We start from the raw sequence: 26836 nt of genomic DNA on the forward strand, positions 1-26836 counted from the left end.
GAAATCAGTGCGTAGTGAGAGGGATGATCCAAGCCAAACAGAAGTTGCCAGGTCACATAACAGTATTCCTTTTAAAAGTCCAATTGTCACAGCAGATGCACTGCTGAAAACAGGATTCATTTACAACATATTAAAGTAGAAGATTTGTATCACTGCCAATTTGAATTAAATATTAAATCTTTACTGTTGCTCTGGATTTCAGTTTCAACAGAACTGCGGAAAAATCTGTGAATCACACACCATAAGGTTACAAATAGTCTTCCCTAGATGCAGAATGTGTTCCTTTCACCATTAAAAAAAACCCACACCAGGATATGGGATTTATTTCAGAAAGAACCAAATTGGATCTGTATGATTGCTTCTGCTGAAGTAAGACATGATAAAGAAAGCAGAAATATGCCTGGTCTGTATGGTTAGTACTTAACCTTGGCTCAGTTTCAGGCAGGACTAAATGAATTGCTCAAGGCATCTGTGGCTATTTCAAGCCTGGTCTCATCAGCAGTGTGTCCCTAGCGCACATACCATTGTATTGTCACCTTTCCCTGCTGTGGACATCCTCCAAGACAATCAGGTAAACACAACTGTGTTATAATTGTTATTACAAGCATACATGGAAGCACTGACAGACATTACAAATGCCTATTTGATGCTAATTGTAGCAGAGCAAGTTATCACTAAAACCAATCAGTAGGTTCCACAATCTGTGCTCTTTTCTGGTGGCCAGAGTATATCAAAGATACTGTACAAGGAAGTACATTTATTATTTGACTGGTGGACAGAAGAGTGAGGCTCAATGTAAGAGGTCATTTAAAAAAAATCCTGCTTCCTGAATAATCAAAATCTGAACAGTCAAAAGTTACCCATAGCCATCACTTGGCAAAAATAGCGTCATAACATAAAGCTGACTTGCATATAAATCCTGAATTATGGTAGACATTCAATTGTTTTAGTGTCACAAGAATTAGTCTTCCCTATTACATAACAGACACAACTAAATTTTGCAGGCTAATAAAAGCATACATTACTTCTCTACAGTTCTTGATTAAAAGAACAGGTCTTTTATTTTTATGACAAAATCATTTTATAAGGCTACTATTTCCATACAGACTTACTATTTAAAATTATGAAACTCTGTGCAGAGTTTCTCTGTGTTTCCTGACAGTTTGAGCAATAAATAAAATGTCATTGAGCAACAAATTTTACTATTACTTTTGTTCATCCTCATATAAAAATTTATTACACCATTTGCCAAAGTTTCTTTCTACTTTTCTGGAGCACTGCCTAGTTTATACAGCCAACCTGACATCCATCTGCTTCACTATGGCAAGTCACAATCAGAAACAACTAGAAAGTCCAATCTCTATGTCAGCTATTTAAAAATAAGTTAATTAAATTCATGCGTGTTGAAGACAGGCATGCTGATTTCTTTATTAATTGTTGTGCTTACTAAGGAAGAAACATGACCTGGAAACATTCTGCAGGTACTTCAAAAGATCCCATCATCAATTACACATGCAAAGTGTGGTTTCTATTAAATGCTTTTTGGAATAATTGAATTTCTAAATCTTATTTCTTCAGTAGCCTGTCCTATCTTAAAAAACAACAACACTGAATGGGATTTATATTCCCTGCCCATGAAATATATGTCTTAGAGAAAGTATTAAAAGCTCTTTTGGCTCAAGAAACCAATAAATGTTTTAAATGCAGCATGTCCAATTTATTGAACAGCAGCATCTCCAACATATACTTATAATTTGATTTATAGCCTTATCAAAAAAAAATCTGCAAATCTGATGTTTTTGTGCTGTGGTCTATCTGACTATCTTTTGGAACTCTAATAAATTCATATTTGGGATATACGCATGAAATGAGTTGTAAGTTAGACCCCACACAAACCTTAGCTATGAAGCATGGAACTATGAGGACTCGTTCTGATTGTTGGTTATTAATTTATCACTCAAGTAGGCAAAATCAAAATGCCACACAAGAATATGTGCCCCAACTCTTCAAATTCCAACCGTATTTAACATGCAACCCCCAAGAGGTGCCAAAAACATACAGTTTTGTCTGCAGAGTAGCAACAAATTCATCAAACCAGCTCAGCCTCTGAATACATACAGCATTGACTGACCAAGCCATTAATCACCTAGAACAGCACCACAAGTTGGCACTTTGCAGACACAATTGAAGCACTTAATGGAGGAAAATTACTCATTGGTATCATTGCTGTAGCAAAGCTGGTGAGGCTATGACAGTTAATTTTTTTAACCTATCTGTTACCTAAAATGTGACTCACCAGCCCCAGCTTAGGTCCTCAAGCTATGATAAGAAGGAATAAGCAGTTGCCTACTGAGGCTTCTCAGGATCCACTTTTTGAGATATAGGCATCACATTTGGCATGAAGATCCCAATTCATAAACTGTAGTCAACCTACTATTGTAATATTTGTATTGATTAAAACCTGCTTTCCCCCCCAATAAGAGTAAGTGTACATCAGACTACGAGAGAATGCCTGTGATCAAGGAGTGGTGAGAGAATGTCTGAGATCAACCACTTATCAAAATATTATAACAAAGGCCAAGCTGACACAGGAAAAGTGTCTGGCCCAAGGTCAAAGAGTGAATTTCATGGCTCAGTGGGCACTTCAGAATCAGTCTTCCAAATTCTAATCACACACTTCAACCAATACATTTACCTTGCCCCACTTCAGTACTATAGGTCAAGGAGGAAATTCACACATATTGCATACTACTAGATAAAATGACAAAATGATAAAAATTTTCTCAAGAGGATGATCGGGAAGCCTGGTTATTATGGCAGCTGTGCTATATATGAGCTGGTTTGTTTCCTTTAGCATGTTGATTGGGATTTATTTTATTTTTATTTTATTTATTCGATTTTTACCCCGCCCCTCTAGACGTCTACTCGCTACATTTCATCATTCAGTAGATCTTTTACTGATTTACTTTGTAACTGGCGCAAATTGGGAAGCCTTTGCCTTTCTGTGTTCTGGCTAATATGGAATACTATTTCCTCCCCAGTGATGTTTGCCATTCTGTTAACTCATAATTTATGGTTTTTCCATAAGTTGTTCGTCTATTGATATGATAGGACAAAACTTTATTACGCTCAAAGACCAGCAACAAATAAAACATTGAAATATATAAATATACAGAGGTATCTATTGACATGTTTCATTTCACTATTGCATGTACCTCTACCCTCCATTTGTCTTCCATACTATGTTCGTTGTTCTGTGCTGATTTTTCTTTTGCCATCTTTTCTAGTTTCTGCAATTCCAGTTCAGAAAATACTTTACTCCTAGATGATAAATCTTTTCTGGTCCATTAATTGTTGTTCAATTATGTCACTATTTAGGTGTTTCCTTTTGCAAATTTCTTTTTTGAAAACCACGGGCTGTTGGGTTTGCCTCATAATAACATTTCATACCGTATTTTTCTGTGTATAAGACACCCTCACTTTTCTAACCCAAAATTTCTTCCTTTGCAAAAAGCTGCTTTCCCCCTCACAAAAAGTGAAGGGGGAAAGCAGCTTTTTGCAAAGAAAGTGGAGGGGGAAAGCACTTTCCTCGCAAGAAAGTGGAGGGGAAAGAAGGAATTGCTTTCCCCCTCCATTTTCTTGCAAGGAAAGTGCTTTCCCCTCATTTTTTTTCTCTAATTATTTTAGGAAAAAGTGTCATTTTATACATGGAAAAATATGGCAATTTCACGATTTTTGGTGAGAGTCCAAGTTTTGCATTTATGTTGTTCCAGTAGCTTTGCAGCATCCTCTCCTGGTTCCTCAACAGCCCATTTGTCGCCAGATACCCAGGGGCTATAGCAACTGACATGGTCATTGTTGACCCGAGTGACAACTGATCTGGTATGGATTTCTGTTTATTCCCTCTCATCATAATTGATGGTTAGTGGACACAGTTGGTCTGGTTTCTCAGCTGAGACCTGTCTGGCTTGGGAGACCCTTCAGCACAGCTCTCAACCCCATGCAAGCCTCTCTGCCTCAACAAGGCCTGTGCCCATGGAGATGATGATGATGATGATGATTCAGAAACACCAGGCACAGTCAACATTATAAAAGCATTGACTGGTATTATACAACAGATACAAGTTTTAACCAAAAACCTAAGTATCTGTTAAATATCCGCGCAGTATGTATGCCATTCCTAATATTGCTGCTTTTTGTAGCTCTGACTGTGTGATTTCTGAGATCTGCAAATGTTTATAGTACTGTATGAAGTTTCTTAATGTAATTTCCAAAGCCCCAATGACTATGGGGACCACTGAAGTGTGTTTCTTCCAGAGGCGTAATGTTTTGATTGCCAGGTCTCTGTACTTTGTTAGTTTTTCCAGTTCTTTATAACTCTGGCATGCCCTGGAATAGCAATGTCAATGATCCAGACATTTCTTCGTTCTATTACTACCATGTCTGGTGTGTTATGTTCAAGGTGACTATCTGTTTGGGTTCAGAAAAACCATAAGATCTTGACGTTGTCATTTTCTAACACATTCTCTACCTGATGTTCCCACAGGTTTTTGGCGGCTGGCAAGTTAGATTTTTTGCATAAGGACCAGTGCACTAATGTTGTCACTCTATCATGTCTGACTTTGTAATTTGTTTGTGCAATCTTTGGATATTTACAGATGAGGTGTGACATAGTTTCACCTTTTTCTTGGCAGACTCGACATTCGCTGTTAATACTAATTCCTTGGATCTTAGCTTTCATCACATTGGTTTGGTACTTGTTCTTGTGCAGCACAAATCAAGTCTTCAGCTAATTACTACTGCTGCTGGTGGTGGTGGTACTGCTACTGCTGCTGCTGCTGCTGCTGCTGCTGCTACTACTACTACTACTACTACTACTACTACTACAACAAGGCTAGGCCCCACCTCCCATGCTGTCTTTGGTCCAAAATATCCTTTCCAGAAAGGCTATTTCAGGTACAAAAATCGGTCCAGGATCCTTTAAATGGCTAATTGCATGCCTTTTCAGAAGCTTTGGATATGCAATTTGTCTTTTTTTATATGGATTCCCCCCCCCCCCGCCAAGTTGAAGACTTTGGTCTTTAAAAGAAGGTGAGCACAGTCTGCTAAACTCCGAGGGAGAATAAGTATGGCTTCCAAAGCCATCCAGATCATCCCTGAATGATTTAAATATTCAATTTTGAATGCAGTGTTCCATCTATTTTTATATTCACTGTACCCTAATGTATGGCTTTTGATATACATTTTGGCATATGTACATATAATATATGTGAGATTCCCAGTGTGGTGTAGTGGACAGAGTGACGTACTCTGGAGAACAGGGTTTGAATCTCCACTTGGCCATGAAAATTGATGGGGGAATGGAACTGGTAAAACCTCTCCTTAAATATTTCACTTACTTTGAAAATCCTATTAGGGTTGCTATAAATTGATTCCGACTTGACAGCACAGAAAACACACACACACACACACACACACACACACACACACACACACACACACACACACACACACACACACACAACAAAGCTGCAGACTACACCACATTTGAAGAAATATACTGCCTTAATGATTGTTCTCTTATCTATACATTAATTTTGGAAGTGTGGATTAAATTAGTTTGCTGAAAATAAAGTAAAACCTTCTAGCATCCCTACATCTGTTAAATCTGTAGGTGAGTTTTAGTTTCAAAACAGCCAATCACTAAATGCCATAATTGAACATGAATGCTCACTTAATACAGAGAGGCTTACCTGAGGCTAAGAGTCAGTTGTTGGTCCTTTGATTTCAGCAACTCGCCGGCTTTGAATGTAGCAAAACCCAGGAAGCTTCTCTGGAAACCAAGGGGAATAAAAGAAGGGAGAGTATGGATGAGGGGGGACAGAGAGAGAAAGAGACCACCTTCATAAGATTTCTCAGAATTTAATGGTTTCTCTTTTACTCTTATACCAGCAATCCTTACCTTAGTAGCAAGAGAGAAATGGTATATAGGAAACTATTCCCTTGATCTATTCTCCTGCAGGTTGCCTCTGTAGATCAGTGACACTATTATCAATAATTTCTTACGTTGAGGCAATTTTTTCATTAAAAACAAACAGAATGACACCCTGACAAATACCATGCTAAAAAAAATAACAGATGTAAGAGGTTATTTTGTTGTTTGTTTTGTTCTCAGTACAAGGTTTTATTCTTCCTATTCATTCAGCATCTGTACTATGAGTAATGTTAAATCCACAGAATTATATGACTGTTTTTCTTGCTGCAATAATTTCTCAAACCTGGAGGCACTATCATCTTTATTTTTCAAATATGAGTATATTTGTTTTCCAGAGCCATTTTAAAGTAACATTTAGAACATGATATTAATAGCAATACTACATTATAGCAGTTCATCACTCTGTTTGGGGCATTTGTTTCTTTATTTCCTTCACATGAAAGCTAATTTAATTCTAACACAAATGCATGCAAGTGCATTCATCCTATTATATCAATAACACTTAGGCTGACCTATATTTTCCCATGCCTTTACATTTCTACATGTTTCGGCTCTTTGCACTGTTGAGCAAATTCTCCCTCCTGGCATTGTTCTTCCACTTTCCAAAATCACCAACAAATTTTAACTTTTACAGTATCCCACTTCTGATTCCTATTTGCTCTTGGGATGGCAATGATCCTTTTCACTTTCTGCTGGACTGTACCATGTATGTGTTATTTCTAGTTTACACCAATTATTCCTTCAGTTTACATATGACATGTACTCATCTTCCTGAGTTACATCACAATTTTCCTAGTGGCTTCTTCTGAAAAGGATTATTCCCTCTTTTCTTTAAAACAAGATCTTACATGGTCCAAGAGGACAATATCAAACAGGCTAATGAAATTAAATTCCCTCCTAGCACACAGTTCAAACTGTTCAGCAAGCAACTGTACAACCTCTAGTGTAACAAAACTGATACTGATTATCATCTTTGCACTAACTCTAAAAATGCGCAGCTGTTAGTGTAGTGAGTACTCAGAAGTCCTGCATTAATAGCTGCATAAAGGCAGTAGAACCTAACAACCTGAATCACACCTCAGATTCATAAACTGCCATCATCTCTGTTATACAACACGAATCTACACACAGGAAGCAGTTGTCTCTAGAGTAGCCCTTGAGAAGTGCATTCTAATCCCTATGGAAGTTGACATACAGTACCTTCATCTCCAAATTCCCTAATATCAACAAAGTCAATAATGCTCCTAACCACTATGCACAAGTTAGACAGCATCATGCCTGACTAGAGCGTAGGTATATGGAAGCAGTAATTGTAATAATCACAAATATTTTCAAAAAGCCCCCAGAAAATGAAAGAATGTAGACAATTTTAGAAAAGGAGCCAGTACATAAAATGTAACTTGTACACACAAGGCACGCATGGAAACAGACTGGGGAATGTAAATACCGCCAATGATTTTTGGAATGTAACTCTCATAATCCCTTCATTGGCTGTGATGTCTCAGGCTCTTGGGAGCTTCAGGCCAATAACATCTGGAAGGCCACATGTTTCCTGCCCCTGCCAATGATTGTTAGGAGTAAGTGCTTAAGCTTCTGGGCAACTAGTCCATGAGCTTCAACCAAATTAAACCAAACATTTACAGTCAGGTAACATGAATAAGAATCTAACATGAGTGCTTCTTTTGATGTTAGACTTCACTTAACATGCTAAAAAGAGTAGCTCAATTGCAGTTCCTCAAGAGTTAATGACAAGTAGCTGAATAAACTTCCACGAGCTCTACCCAAGGATATTGTTATTGGTTCTGGATTTAAGGGGCTGGCTTCCAAAAGAGATAGATGGAAGGTCTGGAGAATAATTTGCCAGGAAGAATTTGTTATCAGTATATGAAGTGGGTGGAGTTGAAGAAACAACAAACTCAGATGTTATTCCTGCAATAATCTCATGTATCAGATCAAATTTCATAACATATCCCAAAGTGCATCACAATCTTATCCTTCAGATTCATTTATTTAGGAACACAATTTAAGCAGGAAAAAAAAATATCCAGCGTTCTTATATTTCATCATGACAGTAATATACCAAGTATCCATAATGAGAATAATCCTGCAAAAGTACATGAGATGCCTGGTTGCACATTCAGTTTTATGGACAGACAGGTATTCCATGTAACTTTCAGTTATTAGTGAACATCAGTAGTTTAGAGGAGTCAGGGCTCATACAGTCAACACACTGGGACTTCAAAGTAGAACTACAACATCATCAGCCAGTCTTCTGAGCTTTCCTTTTCTCTCTGAGCTTAGCTACAATTATCACAGTATTCAGTAGAAAAAAATGTTTCCAGGATCAGTCTATTATTGCAAGGTACTCTTTTTGTAACGCAAAGCATCTGTACACAGTTTGGTTTTGAACAGGCAGTTACAAACCATTATCTTTACAAGTACCTGCTTCTTATTTATTGATATGGATTGATCCAGCAGCTTTTATTTCTGGACCCTTGGTGGGGAAGTTATAGGAATTGTCATGTAATGGAGTACCTGCACTTTCAAATTTGTTGCTGTAACAATGGTGAACAAAACATGACTGGGATGGGCAAAGTGTGGGTCTGGACTACATATACCCCCACAAGGACTGTTTATGTGCCCTCCAAAGCCCCATCATAGTCCCTGTCCCCTACTAAAAACTGTTTTCCTAGAGAAAAGAAAAGAAAAGATTGACTGTTGCTCTTGGAAGCCTTCAGAATTAGAGATTCATTTTTGAATACATCCTGAACCCTTTCCCCTGCAGTGTTGAAAGTAAAATAAAATAAAATTGAAACCTGGAGTGGACTTCCAGTCTTTTCTAATTTAGGGGTTTCTCTTCCTCTTTTCATATTTTTCATGGTCTGCATGGCCCCAAAGGTTCCTGGTGCAGAAAATAGGATGATGCTCTCTATATGTTTATCAATGAGGTAACCAGACTTACCCCAGAATCTGTCCTTGATGGCTCTTTGTGTTCTGCCAGGATGCTTGTGCGGACCTGAGATAAGAAACTGAATGTTTATTTTTAAATACATACATTATACCAGGATATGCTCTGAATTCTTTGTGCTAGGATATGGCTGGTATTACATTCCTAGTTTTTAAATAAATACCATGATTATTTAATTTTCTTTGGACAAAGCTAGTAACCATGTGAATCACAAATGCAAACCTTCTCTTGTCAAAACTCACCCCATTTCTTTGGAAAAGGCCAAACTACTACAAAAATTCTGTACCACACTCCTTTTGGAAAAACAAGAAAACCATTTATATGAATCTGAAAATTCAGATTTCTTGAATCTGAAAACCTTCAAAAAAGCCTTGCAACCCATGATTATCCACTGGCCACAAGATATTCTGGTCCATCGTTGCCACCATAACCCTCTGTCAACTAGCCCTAGTAACCAAGGAGGTCAAGATGGCAACGCCAGTTTCAGTTTTTACACCACTGGATCAGAGAAGATATCTGGTTCTGTAAAGGTTACGTTGCAGTTCATGACATTATTAGAATATAAGTTCTTGAAGTATACCTGCCTTTGGCCATTATGTCTGGACCTAATGGACCATTTGAGACTGCTTTGTTCATGGAAGACTTGGGTTGCTGTACCTCATCGTCACGTGAAAATTCGCTAGACTTGCTTTGGGTAAGGCCAAAAATCTGCCTGAACCCAAATTTTATCTCTTCTTTTTGGCTCTAGCAATTTTAGACGAATTCATTAGAAAAGATATATTTCAATGCTAGCTACATCAAATGTCTATGCTTACATCAGAGCTTTAAAAAGGCCCCATGCTGCATTCTGGGAGACGTAAGCCAAAACTTAACTTTCCTAAGCTCTGGTTCACATGCAGTGGCCCACTGATTTCACACTTCTGTAGCCTTAACGTCCTGTTCATAGGCTTAGAGAAACTACCACTATCAGAAAGATAATGTTGATTTATCTGCCTTCTCCAATCCCTTTTAAATGCGGTAGATCTGAAATGCCATACTACAAATGCCATCAAGACCAACCAACCACCCATGGCCAATATTATGAAAGTAATAGTCTAAATATATGGAAGACTGTTTGTAGGAGGTAGGAATGGACAAATCTGTCAGTTTCTATGTTTTCTCATATTCAGTTTTTGTGAATTTTCACATTTTAAAAAACCTGAAACAAAATTCACACCTTTCCCTAGCTGGAGAAAGCTTCAACAGACCCTTGGTCATATGGAGTAGGAGTACTTTAATGTTCTACTGATTGCTAAGGGAATATTTGGTGGACAAAATGACAGAATTGCTTTCACTTGAGTCAATTTTCTACCTAAAAGATAAGCTGAGTTACTAAGCATTAGAGCTGGTATTCGTAAAAGCCAGACAAAAGGACTTTTGAATCCAGTCTTAAGATAAAGCTATTTTCATGCAAAAAAGGAAAGAGCTGTACATCCCCTGGGGAGGATGACTGAGAAATGAAAGCTGTTTTTTTCTCCTGACTAAATATTTCTATTCCTTTTATTTTTTGAGAATCAAAGAAGAGTATCGTATTGTAGACATTTTAATATGGATATTATGTTGTCGTAGCTGTGGGGTAAAAAAAAAACAGTGCTTGTTAGACTTTGGATTATTTTAGTAAACAATCCCCATGGTGCCACTGTAAATCCTATTCAAGAGTCTCAGCTGAAAATTGTGAAGAGAAACAAATAACACCAACTATTAATCTACTGGTCCTGCTTTTTGGTTTTAAATGGCACCCTCCCACCTGAAACCTAAAAGAGAACCAAAAGTTTTTATATCCCTTTACTGTCATTGTGCATCCAGCATCTACTGATGAGGTTAAAGATCTAATAACCCAATTAAAAGTGGGAAAAACAGCTGGCCTCGATGCTATTCCACCAGACTTAGGGAAATGTGACCCGGATTGGTGGGCTTCAATACTTGCCCCCTCTTTTCTGCTATAGACAACACTGGGTCAATTCCTAAAGCCTGGACCAATGCAATTCTGGCCCCAATTTATAAAAAGGGGGATCCCTACCTCCCAGAAAATTATAGGCCAATTAGCTCACTATCAGTGATTGGGAAATTATATGCAAAATGCCTATTAAACAAAATCATCTCTTGGACTGACAATCAATCTATTCTTGGCCCTGAGCAAGCTAGTTTAAGGAAAGGCAAGTCCACAATCGACAATTGCTTGATACTCTCACACCTTATTAATAAAACATTTTGATAGGAAGTGCAGTGAGGGCACGAGGAAGTTTGATGGGCCTCAAAATGAGGAGGCAAAAAAGGCATTTAGTGTGGCTGTCAGAGAGTGAGATATTGTTATCGCCGGCTACGCAGCATTTAAATGGGCCTGAAGAGGCCATTAACCGAGAACTGGTTTGAAAAGAAAACAATTGAGAAGTTTGGGGGGGGGGGGGAACGCTTCAACCCTAAAGGCCAGAGTGTATCTTGTTTCATAAATAATGATAATAATAATAATTTTATAGATTTTAAATAAAGTTCAATAACTTTCCTTTCTCACAGAAGCAACGATCAAGGCTCTCAACGTGGCAGTTGAAAGAAACTGAAGGGAGAGCCTTGGCGCCAAGGTACATATACTGGGAGGAGGGGTCTGTACTACTGTATCTTTCTGCTACCGCAGAAGCTCTAGAATATTTCGACGAGGCTCTGCGCATGTGTGGATTATTAGTATGATTCACAGAGGCCACAAAGAAGAACCCTCGTTCATATGTTTTTGCACTGCCCGCTTCACTCGATCGGCCAATCAAGGTTGATAGCCTCAATTTTATTAAAGCTGGAAGGGAGGTCAGATCTGGATAAAGTTAGCTATATGATGGTGGCCGAGATGACTGACATTGTAGAAAGAGTCGCAGACTTCCTTGATACTATTGTTAAGAGACGAACCACTGTCCCTTTAAGGATGTCTAATACTTTTCTGCCCTCTTGATGTCTATATATGTAGTTACCTAACAAACCACCATGACTATGTCCAATTTCTACTTATGCCAATAAAGGTTTTATCTATCTATCATTGTGCAAAACACCTGATTTATCAGCAGTTTCCATCTTCAGTTAAGGAATCCAGCATTTCCCCTTGCAATGATTATCTAAGCTTTAGTGAGAAATCTACAATTGTGGTAGATTTTCAAGATGGCATTACACTTGATATCTAACCTGTACATCAAAGAAACATGAGAGTGTAACAACTGGTGTCAGCATCGAAGGGATTTATATCTTCTCATTGCAATAGTTAGTCGTTGCCTCATCTAATCCCTGCACATAAAGAATAAATACAAGGATGAGCACTGTTTTTAAAGAGAGAACAAAAGACTACCAGGATAGTAAATAGAGTCTCTCACTAAAACAAGACAGAATCTCTTCCCAAGCACAGGAGATCTTAATGGCTTGCTGAGGAAAGCCTTCCACTGTCAGTAAGTTCCAACTTAGATTATGAGCCTTATGACCAGTGGCCACTTAGCACAGTAAGCCGTCTCAAAGAGATGCATGCTTAAAACCCCAAGCTGTCTCAAGAGCCTTAGTGATAGGATAGATATACTATAGGCATGATTCCCAAAAATGGTCTCTAATAACCTTAGACTACAATTTGCAGAAGTCCTAGCAAAAACAGCCAATGGTCAGGACTTCTTGGAGTCATGGACATTTAGGGTTCCAAATCTAAGTTTTAGATATTAGTATGGGCACACCTGTAGCCTAGCTCTGGGACAACTGTGGAGAACAACCAGTATAGATAGCTTCAGTGCCATTTACTAATGCAGTTCTATTTGTCTTTAAACCAGTATTATATTGCTTGTAACAATATATGTATTGTTATTGGGTAAGACATTTTTCTGTATACAAGCTGGCCTATTATTTATTTATAGATTCCCCTTCCTCTGAAAGAAGTGCTGGATGGTATCTAACAGATAAAAAATAACCAATACATCGTTAAAAGTCAATCATAAAACCAAACTAAAAGGTAATAAAATAGTATATAATATTAAAACAGTGAGATCCTAGGGCAGGGCTGCATTTCAAAATCACAACTGAATAAACATGCTTTTTAAAACAATATGGAGGTTGGCCACAGTTGTTGAGGATGGACTGCATAATCAGGGTACCAATATCAAGAAAACTCCACCTCAAGTCCATGGGTAAGAGCACTGGCAGAGTCTTAGTTTAATCATTAATTTCCACTTATCATTTAGAGCAGGGGTCAGGGAACTTTTTTACCTTTTACCCCCCCCCCCAAAAATTATATAAGCCAACATTACCCCTTTGATTTGAAAGGAAGGAAATGATACAGTATTTGATGAAGCCACCTTTTTTCCTGCCTTAATTCAAGCCTTGCCTGTTCCTTTTTTCATAGTTTTGAGTCTCTCTCTCTCTCTCTCTCTCACACACACACACACGTCCACCCACCCACCCTCCCTCCATCCGTCCATTTTCTCCATACATTTAAATAAGCTTGATGAAGCCCTCGTTCTCTCGCACCTTCCTTCCCCTCGTTAACTTGTTCCTTTCTCTCCTCCTGCTTGCTTGCAGTCATTTCTGGAGGAAGCAGTCATTCAGAAGCCCCGGATTGATTGATTGCTCGGGGCTATTCCACAGCTGTAGCCAATTAAGCAGGCTTATCTCCAATCTCTGAAAGAATGGAGGATTTACAAGTGCCTGCTGCAACCAGGAAGTAACAGGGAGAGGTGCCTTACAATTTGAGGTTTGGCTGCAGAGGGTGGGGGTAGAAAGGAGGTGGGTAGCGCTCTGCTCATTACCCCAGGATTTTCACTTTTACCCCCTTTGGGGTAATTTACCCCTGTTTGCTGACCACTGATTTAGAGGAAACTACAGCAGTGGCCAGAATTGGATACAAGGTACAAAAGAAGAAACAGAGCTAGAAAGTCAAATGTAAAAGTGGACGAAGGTCTACACATCACCATACCTGCTAGCCATAGATAGAATGGTGAAAGAAAAGACTATGGTAGCATAAATTACAAGAGCTGGTTAGAATAACTTTACTCAGGCATGTTAAAATCTCTAAGAGTTTAAGAATCTAGAAATGGCTCATACTAAAGATCACCCATCCAAGTTCTACGCCTTCTCTTTACAACTCTGAGCACTGAATGTCAACATTCTGACATCTTCCTTCACCCTACTGGAAATCTGATGTAAAAGCGAAGTATAGAAAGGTAACCCTCCTTAGTCCCAATGGCCATACATGTACCTCATGTATGTACTGAGCATACATTTTGTAACTTACACTTCAAAATGTTTACTGAGAAAACCTACACCTACAAAGTGCACCACAGTTTAACACACTCTTTCATGACTTGTCCTGATCCTCCACCAATCTCTAGGAATTGGCCTCCCCTTTTTTTGTTTCAGATTCATCTTCTCCCATACACCTACCCTCAAATTCCAAATTAAGCCTGTTTTTGACATTAGTTAGTTTTAACTAACTAACTATGTTTCCAGAAGTCAGCCAAACCCATATTTTCAATGTCACCTTTAAAACTGTACACTCTCAGAATGCTTGTTCAGTTTTTCACTGAGAATCAGTTATGACACCTATATGTTCTCTACCTCGTATGCTGTTAGTGCTAAATGATAATAAACACTAGGGTAAGAAAGATCATTATCTTCATTAAGCTTTCAGGTAAATTTTATTGCCAATAAAACCCCAAACCTATAAAACCTTAGATTACTATTTAATACGGATATGCATTTATACATCACCCCAAAGACAAAAAAACTATTTTTAGAAGGTAATATCTTGTAAAAAGATCTAGATTTCTTTATCTGGAAAATAAAAAAGCATTACAAATAGCCCATAGTTTTAATGTCACACAAAAAAGTGGGAACATAAGAAGCACACTTCCTACAGTAACCAACCCAAAACCTCTAAATATCCTGCCAGGAGGCTATGAGGGTACAGTGGGGTCTTGACTTGAGAACTTAATCTGTATTGGAAGGCGGTTCTCAAGTCAAAAAGTTCTCAGGTCAAATCTGCATTTCCCATAGGAATGCATTGAAAACCATTTGATCCGTATCTGCTCTTTTCCGTCCATAGAAACTAATGGGAAGCTGCTATTCCGCCTTCGACCACTAGAGGGGGATATTTTGTTTCTTTTTTTCTTAGGTCAAGAAAGGTTCAGGGAAGGCAGGGAAAATACAGTCCAGGCAGTACCAGGCAATCTGAAGACTGTCTCCCAATCCACTCTCTAAACGCTGGGAGGAGTGAGGAAGCAGACAGGCACCCTTTTCACTGGCCAGCAGTTAACTGAAAGTTCACATTTTGCACTTTCCCTGCCTCCCACGTGGTTTTTTTCAGTTCATAACTCAAATCTAAGTACGTAAGTCAAGTCAATATTTCCCTATGAGAGTGGTTCGTAAGTCAAAATGTTCGTAACTCGGGCCGTTCGTAAGTCAAGACCCCACTGTATTTGTATCTGCCCTATGTCCAAAAATCTGAGAGCATAAAAAGTGTGACAGACTATATAAAATTATCAGAAATATTTCAATGTAGCAATTATAAGCTAACACTGCCTTATTTGTTTGTTTGACCTGCATTGAAATAAACCATTCTTTTGTGGTAGGCTCTGTTTGGACAGCTTTTTTTCTTGAATAAGAGTGAAAATTAATTTTCTGCTTGTTCTTATATGATTTTTCTTCCCTTATTTTCAGGTGATGCTACTACAAAGTCTCTGTATGAACTCCAGTAGCTTCCAGTTTTGTAATTACAAAAACTGATACTTTTGAAACAAGACAATTTTCTTTAGGGTATATTCATCTTTCTTAGGAGCCTCGTGGAGCAGTGGTTAAGCTGCTATACTGCAGCCAAAACTTTGCTCATGACCCAGAGTTCAATCCCAGGTAGCTGGCTCAGGGTTGACTCAGCCTTCTAGCCCTCCAAGGTTGGTAAAATGAATACCCAGCTCATTTGGGGGGGGGGGAATGTGTAGTCTGCATAATTAACTTGCAAACCACCCAGAGAGTGCATGAAGTGATACGGGGCAGTATATACTGTATTATTTGCTCAGTAAGACGCACCTGACTATAAGACGTACCTAATTTTTAGAGGAGGAAAACAGGAAAAAAAATATTCTGAACCAAATAGTGTAATAAAATAGTTAATAAACTATAAATATTAAGAACCATTACCACAGCCACTAACAAACAGAGAGACTTAAAGGTTTGAGTACTCTAGTTTTCTGGAAACTATTTGCCTTGCCACCTGCACAGAAAGGAAGCTTGCCTGAACATCCTCTCCGCTGCCTTCTGCTCTGCTTTCCTGGCTGGCAGCGGCTGCTGCTTGGCCCCCACACAGCCCGAGGGCTTCAACAGCAGACCCACTTTGGGGGGTGGGCTAAGACAGGGAAGACCTCACATCACTGGGGTAAAGGAGGCAGAGAGGCACCCCAATGCTCCAGCTGCCGCCGCCACCACCTCTCCTCCACCTCCACCACCCCAAGGAGCCAAATGCCAGCATCCGCTGTAAGAACTCATTGGCTCTTCCTCGCTGCAGGCGACACCAGCTCCAGCTGAGGCTCAGGAGGCTCCCCAGGGTGGCATCCCCCGCCGCCGCTGCAACCCACTCGCTTTGCCCCGAGGTGGCCCACAGCAGCAAGTGTAGCGCCAGGAGCAAGATCCCCGCGCGACTCCCAACTCCTGCGCCCCTGCCAGGCCGCCCAGGGAAGTGGGCTCCCTCCTCCTGCTCCTCCTCTTCCTCCCAGGGCTACAGCCGCCATCTTTAAACACTAAGAGGAGTCTTCAGGGGGCCGGGCCGCCACAATAACAAGCCCCAAGCGTGAGGCAGCATGAGAGTTGAAGTCTCTCTATGGGCGCCTTTGCATTGAGAGAAGTAAAATGGCAGGCGGAAAAGAGACTGCAATTCCTATGGGGCCATACGGCCTGGAACGACTCACTGCCAACTCTGTGCGCTGTGGGAAGAAGAGTCCTCTTTGGGGCAAGGCTCCCATGATCCAAAGCAGCAGTCCCTAACATTTTTAGGATCGTGGACCTGCTGAACATCTGAGGAAGGCAGGGTACCCCCCACGCTTGTGAGGGAGCTCACAGGTGTATGTGTGAAGGGGTGGGGGAGCGCTCATGCTAGCAGCTGTGTTTTACAGTAGTCACTCCATAAGACGCACACACTTTCTCCCCCACTTTTGGGGAGAGTGTCTTATGGAGCGAAAACCACCGTAAGCAGCACACTTATTCTTTTTCTTCCCCAACAGACATTCATGTAAATAGTTAACGACCAAAACAATTGTGTTAAAAGTAATTCCAGAGCCCAAAAGCAGACTGTGGTTTCAGAACTGAAAAGTGCCAGTTGCAACTAAACTGACTCCTTCTCTCCCTTGAGCTTGCTCTGCCAGAGCAGAGAATTATATTGCTTTCAGCTGGCATATCTTTGTGAAGAATGGCAAAAATCTGCAGTGGGATCACTGAAATTCATGTTTATCCTTACCAGTGGTAATGTGGATCACAAAGCAGATACTATTATCACAATATTTATATATTCATTAGAAATGAAAGGCTTCCTCCAATAGTTGGATCAATGTGAAACTAAATCTGAAAATGTGATTATAAGTTCATTTACACACCCGTACAACACATTAATGTATTATTACAGCTTGAAATTAGCTCTCAAGGTGTAAAAACAACACAAATTTCATTTAGCAGCCGATGCTTGTGAATGAAGTCACACAAGTACTTAAACTGAAGAACAGTCTGCAGACTTTATTATAAACACTATGAAATCTTATACAAACAGCCATGTGCATGCAATTATGAAACATTAATTTCCTCCAGTTCATGGTTTCTCAGACATTTTCTTTAATGCATCCCAAATATACAGCTAAATTCAATCTGATTTTATGCTATGATGAATAAGTAGATTAACCCTCAATGTACAGTACTTCGACCTCAAGTGATTTATTCTGGCATGCAGCATATGTAAATAAAATATGTCAACAACCTATCTTCTTATTCTATATCTGTGACCTTCTCTCTCCCCCTGCCCCTTCCCATACCCTGGGATTCACAATGGCCCACATACTTAATACCAGAATTTTCCATATTATTCCTTTTTTTAAAACCTGGCTGCTGTGGAAATAATAAATAACAATAATCTTAGAGCTGCAGAGCTAAAAGGGATCCTATAGATCAGTGGTCCTCAACTTTGGGCCTCCAGATGTCTTGGACTTCAACTCCCAGAAGCCTTCACCACCACCTCTGCTGGCCAGGATTTCTGGGAGTTGAAGTCCAAGAACATCTGGAGGCCCAAGGTTGGGGACCACTGCTATAGATCATGGAATCTAGCCCTGTCAAGGAGACTCAAACTCCCAGCCTCTGGCTCTGCAGCCAGACACTTAAACCACTGAGCTATTCAGCAAGCAGATTGCACCATCTCTACTAATATATGTCTCTTTCTGTCCATGTTCTTCCTCTGTTCAAGACAAGTCATTCATCTGTTCATATTAGAAAATACAATGAGCTCAGTGGAAGCACTCTAGTCTTGCCCTCTAACTCATCTTGGTTGCCCTAAATGAGTGGAAAGTGATGGGTTCTGAAACCAGGGTTCCAATCCATGTGAAGAACCTCCATGGACAGCAGATGTTCGCCTGTTAACACTTATCACCCTTCATGTGTTCTGGTAGAAGAAAACAGAGATGAAGGAGGGCATGGCTACAGTAAGTAAGCATGGTAAGTATGTTCTAATAATTAAAATCTGAACAAGACTATAATTATAAGAACTTTGAAAATTTAAGAACTGAGATGGCTTTTTTTTTGCCCTTACTCCTCACCGCATTTACCATTTGTGTTGTGGCTTTTACACTGCAAGCCTGAGAACAGGGACTGTTTTCTTTTTTTTATGGTCTATCTTATGCAATGCACCTTCTGAGGCCTTTCAACTGAAGAGCAGGTAAAAAATGCTTGCACTAAACGGCAGATAATTTCCCCTTCTTATCCTTGATGTCGATACACTGTTAACAAAATATTCACCTACCACTGACAGATACTTTAATTCATGTACTGCTGGGAAAAAAATAGTCTGGCACAAAAACCTTTTTTCCTCATTTTCGTTCCACTACTCTATTATTCTCAGAATATTTCACATAACTATGCATTTCTTCTCTACCTTTGGCTTCCTGTACGTTTTTCCATCCCAGCAAGTATTATTGTGTCAAAATGATCCCTAATATAACTATGATTCAGCTAAAACATAACCTCCTTGAATTTATTCTTAATAAGCACCCTTGTCTATCAAATGTGTAGATGCCAGTAGGGTCAAAATGGACCTGACTGGTAGTTCCATGTCATTCCAGTTCGGTTTTCTTTCTTCTGTTCTTAATGAAAAGTAGCTTTGCGGGACTGTGGCAGGGAACAAAACAATGGCGGATAGCAAGAAGAGCTAAGGATCTGTCTAAAGATTTTAACTGGCACGACAGTAAAATGGAGAAGTATTCTGAACAAAGAACTACATAAAGAGGAGTTTCTTCACTCCAACTGGTGGCAGCTCTGCATGGTTGCTTCTCACTTAGGAATCACTAGAGGAAAGAAATGCAATGGCATAACACAATTTGGCCTTAAAACTCATTGGAAAGCCTAAGCTTTGTAAAAAAAAATGGTTTATTTATTTAATTCATTTAACTGATATGTTGCCCACTCTACCCAAAGGTCTCTGAGCAGCTTACAACAATTTAGAAGTTGTAAACTTGATGCTTTCATTCTTCCTGACAAAAAGTGAAATCCATACTTCTAATCCGTCATTCTATGACATTATATACATTTGTTGTTGTTTAGTTGCTAAGTCCAACTCTTTGTTACCCCATGAACCAGAGCACGCCAGGCCCTCCTGTCTTCCACTGCCTCCCGGAGTTCAGTCAAATTCATATTGGTAGCTTTGATGACACTGTCCAACAATCTCATCCTCTGTCGTCCCCTTCTCCTCTTGTCTTCACATTTTCCCAACATCAGGGTCTTTTCCAGGGAGTCTTCTCTTCTCATGAGATGGCCAAAGTACTGGAGCCTCAGCTTCAGTATCTGTCCTTCCAGTGAGCACTCAGGGTTGATTTCCTTCAGAATGGAAAGGTTTGATCTCCTTGCAGTGCAGAGGACTCTCAAGAGCCTCCTCCAGCACCACAATTCAAAAGCATCAATTCTTTTTGAATTTGTCAGAAAGAAGGTCAGCCTTCTTTATGGTCCAGCTCTCACTTCGACACATCACTACTGGAAAAACCATAGCTTTGACTATGCGGACCTTTGTCAGCAAGGTGATGTCTCTGCTTTTTAAGATGCTGTCTAGGTTTGTCATCGCTTTCCACCCAAAAGGTAGACGTCTTTTAATTTTGTGGCTGTTGTCACCATCTGCAGTGATGATGGAGCCCAAGAAAGTAAAATCTGTCACTGCCTCCATATCTTCCCCTTCTATTTGCCAGGAGGTGATGGGACTGGTCGCCATGATCTTAGTTTTTTTGATGCTGAGCTTCAGACCATTTTTGGCGCTCTCCTCTTTCACCCTCATTACAAGGTTCGTTAATTCCTCCTCACTTTCTGCCATCAGAGTGGTATAATCTGCGCATCAGAGGTTGTTGATATTTCTTCCTGCAATCTTAATTCCGGTCCTGCCTTTCGCATGATATATTCTGCATATGAATTAAATAAGCAGGGACACAATACACAGCCTTGTTGCACTCCTTTCCCAATTTTGAACCAATCAGTTGTTCCATATCTAGTTCTAACTGTTGTTTCCTGTCCCATATATAGATTTCTCAGGAGATAGATAAGGTGGTCCCATTTCTTTAAGAACTTGCCATAGTTTGCTGTGGTCCACACAGTCAAAGGCTTTTGTGTAGTCAATGAAGCAGAAGTACATGTTTTACTAGAACTCTCTGGCTTTCTCCATAATTCAGTGCATGTTAGCAATTTGGTCAATAAGTGTATATAATAATATATAATAATACAGTGGTGCCTCGCAGAACGAGTGCCCCGTAGAGCGATGAATTCGCTCTACGGTGACGCTTTTGCGATTGCTAATGCGATCGCAGAGCGATGCCCCCAATGGCCGAAAATCGCAGAGCGAAGGTTGGTAAGCGGTTCACTTACCGACCTTCGCTTTGCGACCCGCCGACCAGATGTTCCGCTGCTTCAAAATGGCCGCCAAAACAGCCGAAATGGCTGCGCGCAGCGTTTTCGCGCCCTCCCCTCGCTTACCAAGGGCACGAAAACGCTGCGGCCGGCCATTTCAGCTGTTCCGGCGGCCATTTTGGACCCGCCGGACAGCTGATCGCAGCCATTTTCGCGCCCTCGTTCAGCGAGTGGAGGGCGCGAAAATGGCTGCCAGCCATAGGGAAGCATCGCTGAACGGTGAGTATTCAGCCCAACTGGAACGCATTAAACCATGTTTAATGCGTTCCAATGGGTTTTTTCTTACCGCTCAGCGATGTTTCACACAGCGAGGCACCACTGTATATTTATATAATAATAAATTAGTGTGTGTGTGTGTGTATGAATAAAATATACACTAATTTAGCACAATAGTATAATAATCATTTGCATATACCTAAAATACATCTTGAATATCCGTATCTTTGAAAGGTAAAATAATAGTGGGTGTATTTTGACACATAATTCTTACTGTACTTTGCTTAGCCAATGTTTATTTCTACATAAAACCACCAAACTTTCCATTATGAAACCAATCTTTATTTCCGGCTACACATTCCTATCATGTCTCCCATAACGTCATCATCATCATGTGTCAGCAAGTCAATTCGGACTTATGGTGACCTTTTCCTGGGTATTCTAGGTAGAGAATGGTGGTTTACCATTCTCTTATTCTAAGGGCACTCTGGGACTTTCCAGCTTGCCCATGGTCAAACAGGTTGGCTGTATTCACAGGAGGCCAACCTCTGGCTCCACGGCCAGATATCTAAACCACTGAGCCATCCATTCCAGCTCCTCCTGGAATAAGAAAAATATAATAAGAAAACTATAACAATTCTGTGACCTTCTGCTGAGAAGAAAATACATTACTTTTGAAAACAGAATAATTACTCTAAAATACACAGAAACACACAAAGGCAATCAAGAAGCTTACTGTCATCCAGAAAATACATAAACAGATTTTTATGTGGAAAGTTAGGTTGACTTTTTAATGAACTATTATAGCTGTATATGCTATCTTTACTGTATATCCTTTTCTCAAGGAAAATAGAGAAGCAATAGTTTCCTAACAGAACTTTACTGAGAAACCTATTTAAGATATTTTTATTCCATACTTCAGCTCAGAGGACTCCCAGAGTAGGTTACATAAAACATACATAATCAGTCAATAAAACATAAAAACAGAGTAGAGAATCACCATAAAACGCAGCATTATTGCTGTAACACATAGCAGCACTACAGGGCAGAATTATGCTGGGTGATGGCATTCCTTCCTATTCACATTTTCTCTTGCTTTTTACTGATCACCATTAATTTGGGTTTAATACTAATTTTCCAAACATGTTCATGATTTAATTCACTGATGTTGTTCATCATCTAAATTGTCATCTAATAATATCCCGTTTTCTCCATATTGGATGTTGTTGATAACCTCTCAAATTGGCAATGACACTGTAATATGAATTAGCAAGTGCTTCTCTAAAGATGCTTCTGGGATACAAATTAAAAAGCACTAGTTGAGAGTGCCTTCATGGATTGCTACCTTCATGGATTGCTGCCTTGTCATGGCGAAGGGGCTTGAGTATTTCAGAGAAGCTATCGGCTATGCCGTCCAGGGACACCCAAGACGGACAGGTCATAGTGGAGAGTTCTGACTAAACGCGATCCACCTGCAGCAGGAACTGGCAAGCCACTCTAGTGTCTTTGCCAAGAAAACCCCATAAACAGAAGCAAAAGGCTAAAAGATATGATGCTGGAAGATGAGCCCCTCAGGTCAGAAGGCATTCAACATGCTACTGAGGAAGAGTGGAGGACAAGTACAAGTAGCTCCAGAGCTAATGAAGTGGTTGGGCCAAAGCCGAAAGACACTCCGCTGTGGATGTGCCTGGAAGTGAACGGAAAGCCTGATGCTGCAAAGAAAAATACTGCATAGGAACCTGGAACGTACAATCTATGAACCTTGGTAAGCTGTATGTGGTCAAACAAGAGATGGCAAGAATCAACATTGACTTCCTAGGAATCAGTGAACTAAAATGGACAGGAATGGGCGAATTCAATTCAGATGATTATCATATCTACTATTGTGGGCAAGAATCCCATAGAAGTAATGGAGTAGCTTTCACAGTCAACAAAAGAGTGGGAAAAGCTGTAATGGGATATAATCTCAAAAATGATAGAATGATTTCAATACAAATCCAAGGCAGACCTTTCAATATCACAGTAATCCAAGTTTATGCACCAACCACCAGGCTAAAGAGGCTGAAACTCACCAATTCTAGGAAGACTTACAACACCTTCTAGAACTGATACCAAAAAAAAGATGCTGTTCTCATTATAGGGGATTGGAATGCTAAAGTAGGAAATCAAGAGATAAAAGGAACAACAGGTAAGTTTGGTCTTGGAGTTGAAAACCTTGGAGTTCGTAATGAGGGTGAAAGTAAAATTTGTCACCGCATCCATATCTTCCCCTTCTATTTGCCAGGAGGTGATGGGACTAGTGGCCATGATCTTAGTTTTTTTTATGTTGAGCTTCAGCCCATTTTTTGTGTTCTCTTTCTTGGGCTCCATGATCACTGCAGATGGTGACAGCAGCCACAAAATTAAAACATTCCTGCTTCTTGGGAGGAAACGATGACAAACCTAGACAGCATCTTAAAAAGCAGAGACATCACCTTGCCGACAAAAGTCTGCATAGTCAAAGCTATGGTTTTTCCAGTAGCAATATATGGAAGTGAGAGCTGGACCGTTAAGAAGGCTGACCGCCAAAGAACTGATGCTTTTGAATTGTGGTGCTGGAGGAGACTCTTGAGTGCAAGGAGAACAAACCTATCCATTCTAAAGGAAATCAACCCTGAGTGCTCACTGGAAGGACAGATCTTGAAACTGAGGCTTCAATACTTTGGCCATCTCATGAGAAGAGAAAAGATCCTGATGTTGGGAAAGTGTGAAGACAAGAGGAGAAGGAGACGACAGAGGACAAGATGGATGGACAGTGTCATCGAAACATGAATTTGACCGAACTCTGGGAGGTAGTGGAAGACAGGGAGGGTCTGGCATGCTCTGGTCCATGGCATCATGAAGATTTGGGCATGACTTAATGATTAAACAACAACAACAACAACAACCTTTCCCCAAGTATGAATATGCAGAACAGCTCTTTCCTAGTTCCAAATCCCTTGAATGCAAATTGCCTATTTTCTGCCGATTCTTCACACTTGGAAATTCTGATATATTATTTTTCAGAAAATCTCTCTAGGCCTTAGCATCTTTTGCTCCATCCTTATTATCAGGGATTTGGTCTCAATCGTACTTTTCATCTAAAGAAACACCTTATCAGACAGTGGGCCCCATTCTAGTATTGGAGGTTGGTCTTTATAATGTCATCAAGACCTGCCTTTCCCTCAGCTTTTAGGAAGCTGGAGACCTGATAATTCTATTAGTCACTAGGTCTAAATCACCAGCATGTGTACTCACCCTCAAAGTTGAAAAGCTTACTATGAATTGAAGAGGATTTCAGGGTCTCGACCAGATTGTAAGTATACAACTTGGTTTGTTGAACAGCAGGTAGTGGAAACTATGGTTCCTCCAAATTAGAAAACCAGATGCAGGGCAGAAGGGAACACAGATATGCAAAGTGAAACAGAGCAAAAAAGGAAGTGGTCATGCCAACATCAAAATCAGTCCAACACATCTGTCAAATACTTTAAAGTACAGACCCATCTGACTTTTCTAATTACTAGGTATGAATGATTATGTAATAAAACCAGGATTTAAAACAACAATAATATTGCAGGATTTCCTGGATTGTACATCTGGATTTCTTGGCAGACATACATAATTGCAAGGTTTTCCTTTATTTATAAAAGCACACCTTCTCCCATATGTTTGTGCATTAAAATAAGGCAGAGTAATGCGAAAAGAAAGTGAAAATAGAAATATCCAAGAGATACAGACTGTAAAGCTGCCTCATGAGTAAATAGCACGGAAGAAAAAAATACAAATATAAAACTGTTTATATGGCGGAGACAGTATGTTGTAATAGTGATCAAATTAATCACTACTGCTACATAATTTTAGCTTTCTTGCTACATGGCAACAGGATAAACTAACTGGATCCTACAACTAAAACATCTAATGTACAAGGGGAGTGGGAGGAATGAATAAAAACTTTCAATGTGTCAATTTTAGGAACATTGTTGCCTCTGGGCATTCTTGTCCAATATCTTGTTCATTACCAATAAAGGATGAACTGCTCACTTCTAATCACTTTGCCATACAAATGAAGAAAACTTCCAATATGAAATACAGATGATAGCATGGAAGAGCAGGACAATTTCTAAAACATGAGAAGTGTAGAATAAGGCTCTGCACAAGCTCAGCCTGGACGGAATAAGACACTAGACATGTCTGCATGCCATTAAAATCTTGGCTGATTAACTTTATTCTCTCCCGTTCGAGCAGATAAATAAGCTAGGTACTGAAAGTTTGCCATGATGTAAAAAATCAAGGGCCATTATTTATTTTGCCAAAATAAGCCAGGATTTGTAATTCAATAACAAACCCTGATTTCAAGTCAGCTTGTAAATCTTAGTTTTTTGGGCAAAATTAACCATGATCCCATGATTAGACATCACCCCAAGCACCAGAACACAAATCTTGCCAATTATGGTTTATTATATAAAGATCGCTGGCTTAAACTGGAATATGGACACAGGTATCATTTGACATGTGAGCTTTCTGACTAACAAAAAAATATCTGGTGCAACATCTGACAAGAAATTTCTTTAGAGTAAAGGTATCGCTGAGACAAGACTGCAGGAATAGCCTGGTGACATGATCTATTGTGTGCTCATCTGAATGCTTAGATTTAATACTGCCATTTTTAGTCTTGTCTGTTTTATTGGAATGAGAAAATTACTCTTGTAATTATTTCTGTGAAACCAAAAATATCTGAGAAGCATATTGTATGTTCTGATTTATTTTTCTCAGTGACTTCCATTTTACTCTGTGATCTGAAGCTCATCTGTGTTCACTACAGCATACAGTATTCTGAATGTATAAACAATATCTAAGCAGTCCATGAGTTAGAATATTTCAGTCACCCTCCCTTAATTTATCTTGTCTTGCATAGAAATGTCACTGACTCTGACTTCTGGAAGCATCTATGTTCTGGGCCACTTCTGTATTTGAATTTTTATAGTGAACATGTGTAATATATTTCTCTGTGTCAGCAGTAGTTATTCTAGAACTCAACAATGAGCATTATCCAAGCGTCTACTGCATCCAACATCTCTTTTTGGGTAAAGGTCCCTTTCTGGTTGTGTCCCACAAAAATGAGCAACATGATTCTTCATATGCAAATTTAAGTGAAAACCCATTTCACAAAAGGTCCACAGTATTTGCCTGGATTTGCCAATCAAGCCATTTTGTGATCTGCCAAGTTCCCATCCTTTCGCTAGCAGATGGAAGCAACTTACCTCTACCCAACAGAAAAAACTTCCCCACCAACCCTCCTCAAGAGAACGGCAGATGAAGAACATTCTGGCTTCAGTAGTTGTTCAGTAAAGGAATTCAAGATCCTAACCTTGATCCTCCCTTCTTCCTACAGCACAAAGAGATATGGGAGTGTGATACTTGGCACTATGGCTCTGATCCCTAACTTTAACTCTCAAGCTTTG

General features: G+C 39.7%; 1 protein-coding gene across 12 annotated transcripts in view; it reads right to left on the reverse strand.

The window, feature by feature from the left end:
• The window catches only part of INPP4B (inositol polyphosphate-4-phosphatase type II B), a 329973-nt gene that overhangs the window by 138111 nt on the left and 165026 nt on the right, over positions 1-26836 (reverse strand). For 10 of the 12 annotated variants that reach the window (XM_073001620.2, XM_073001617.2, XM_073001619.2 and 7 more), the window contains 2 exons: positions 8958-9011; positions 5754-5833 (listed from right to left, as the gene is read on the reverse strand). In XM_073001620.2, the coding sequence (XP_072857721.2) occupies positions 5754-5833; positions 8958-9011 (134 nt within the window). The remainder of the gene's footprint in view (positions 1-5753; positions 5834-8957; positions 9012-26836) is intronic. The other 2 variants (XM_073001618.2, XM_073001621.2) reach the window with 1 other exon arrangement.

The sequence above is a fragment of the Pogona vitticeps genome, chromosome 5 (assembly GCF_051106095.1).
Source record: "Pogona vitticeps strain Pit_001003342236 chromosome 5, PviZW2.1, whole genome shotgun sequence".
Lineage (NCBI taxonomy): Eukaryota > Metazoa > Chordata > Lepidosauria > Squamata > Agamidae > Pogona > Pogona vitticeps.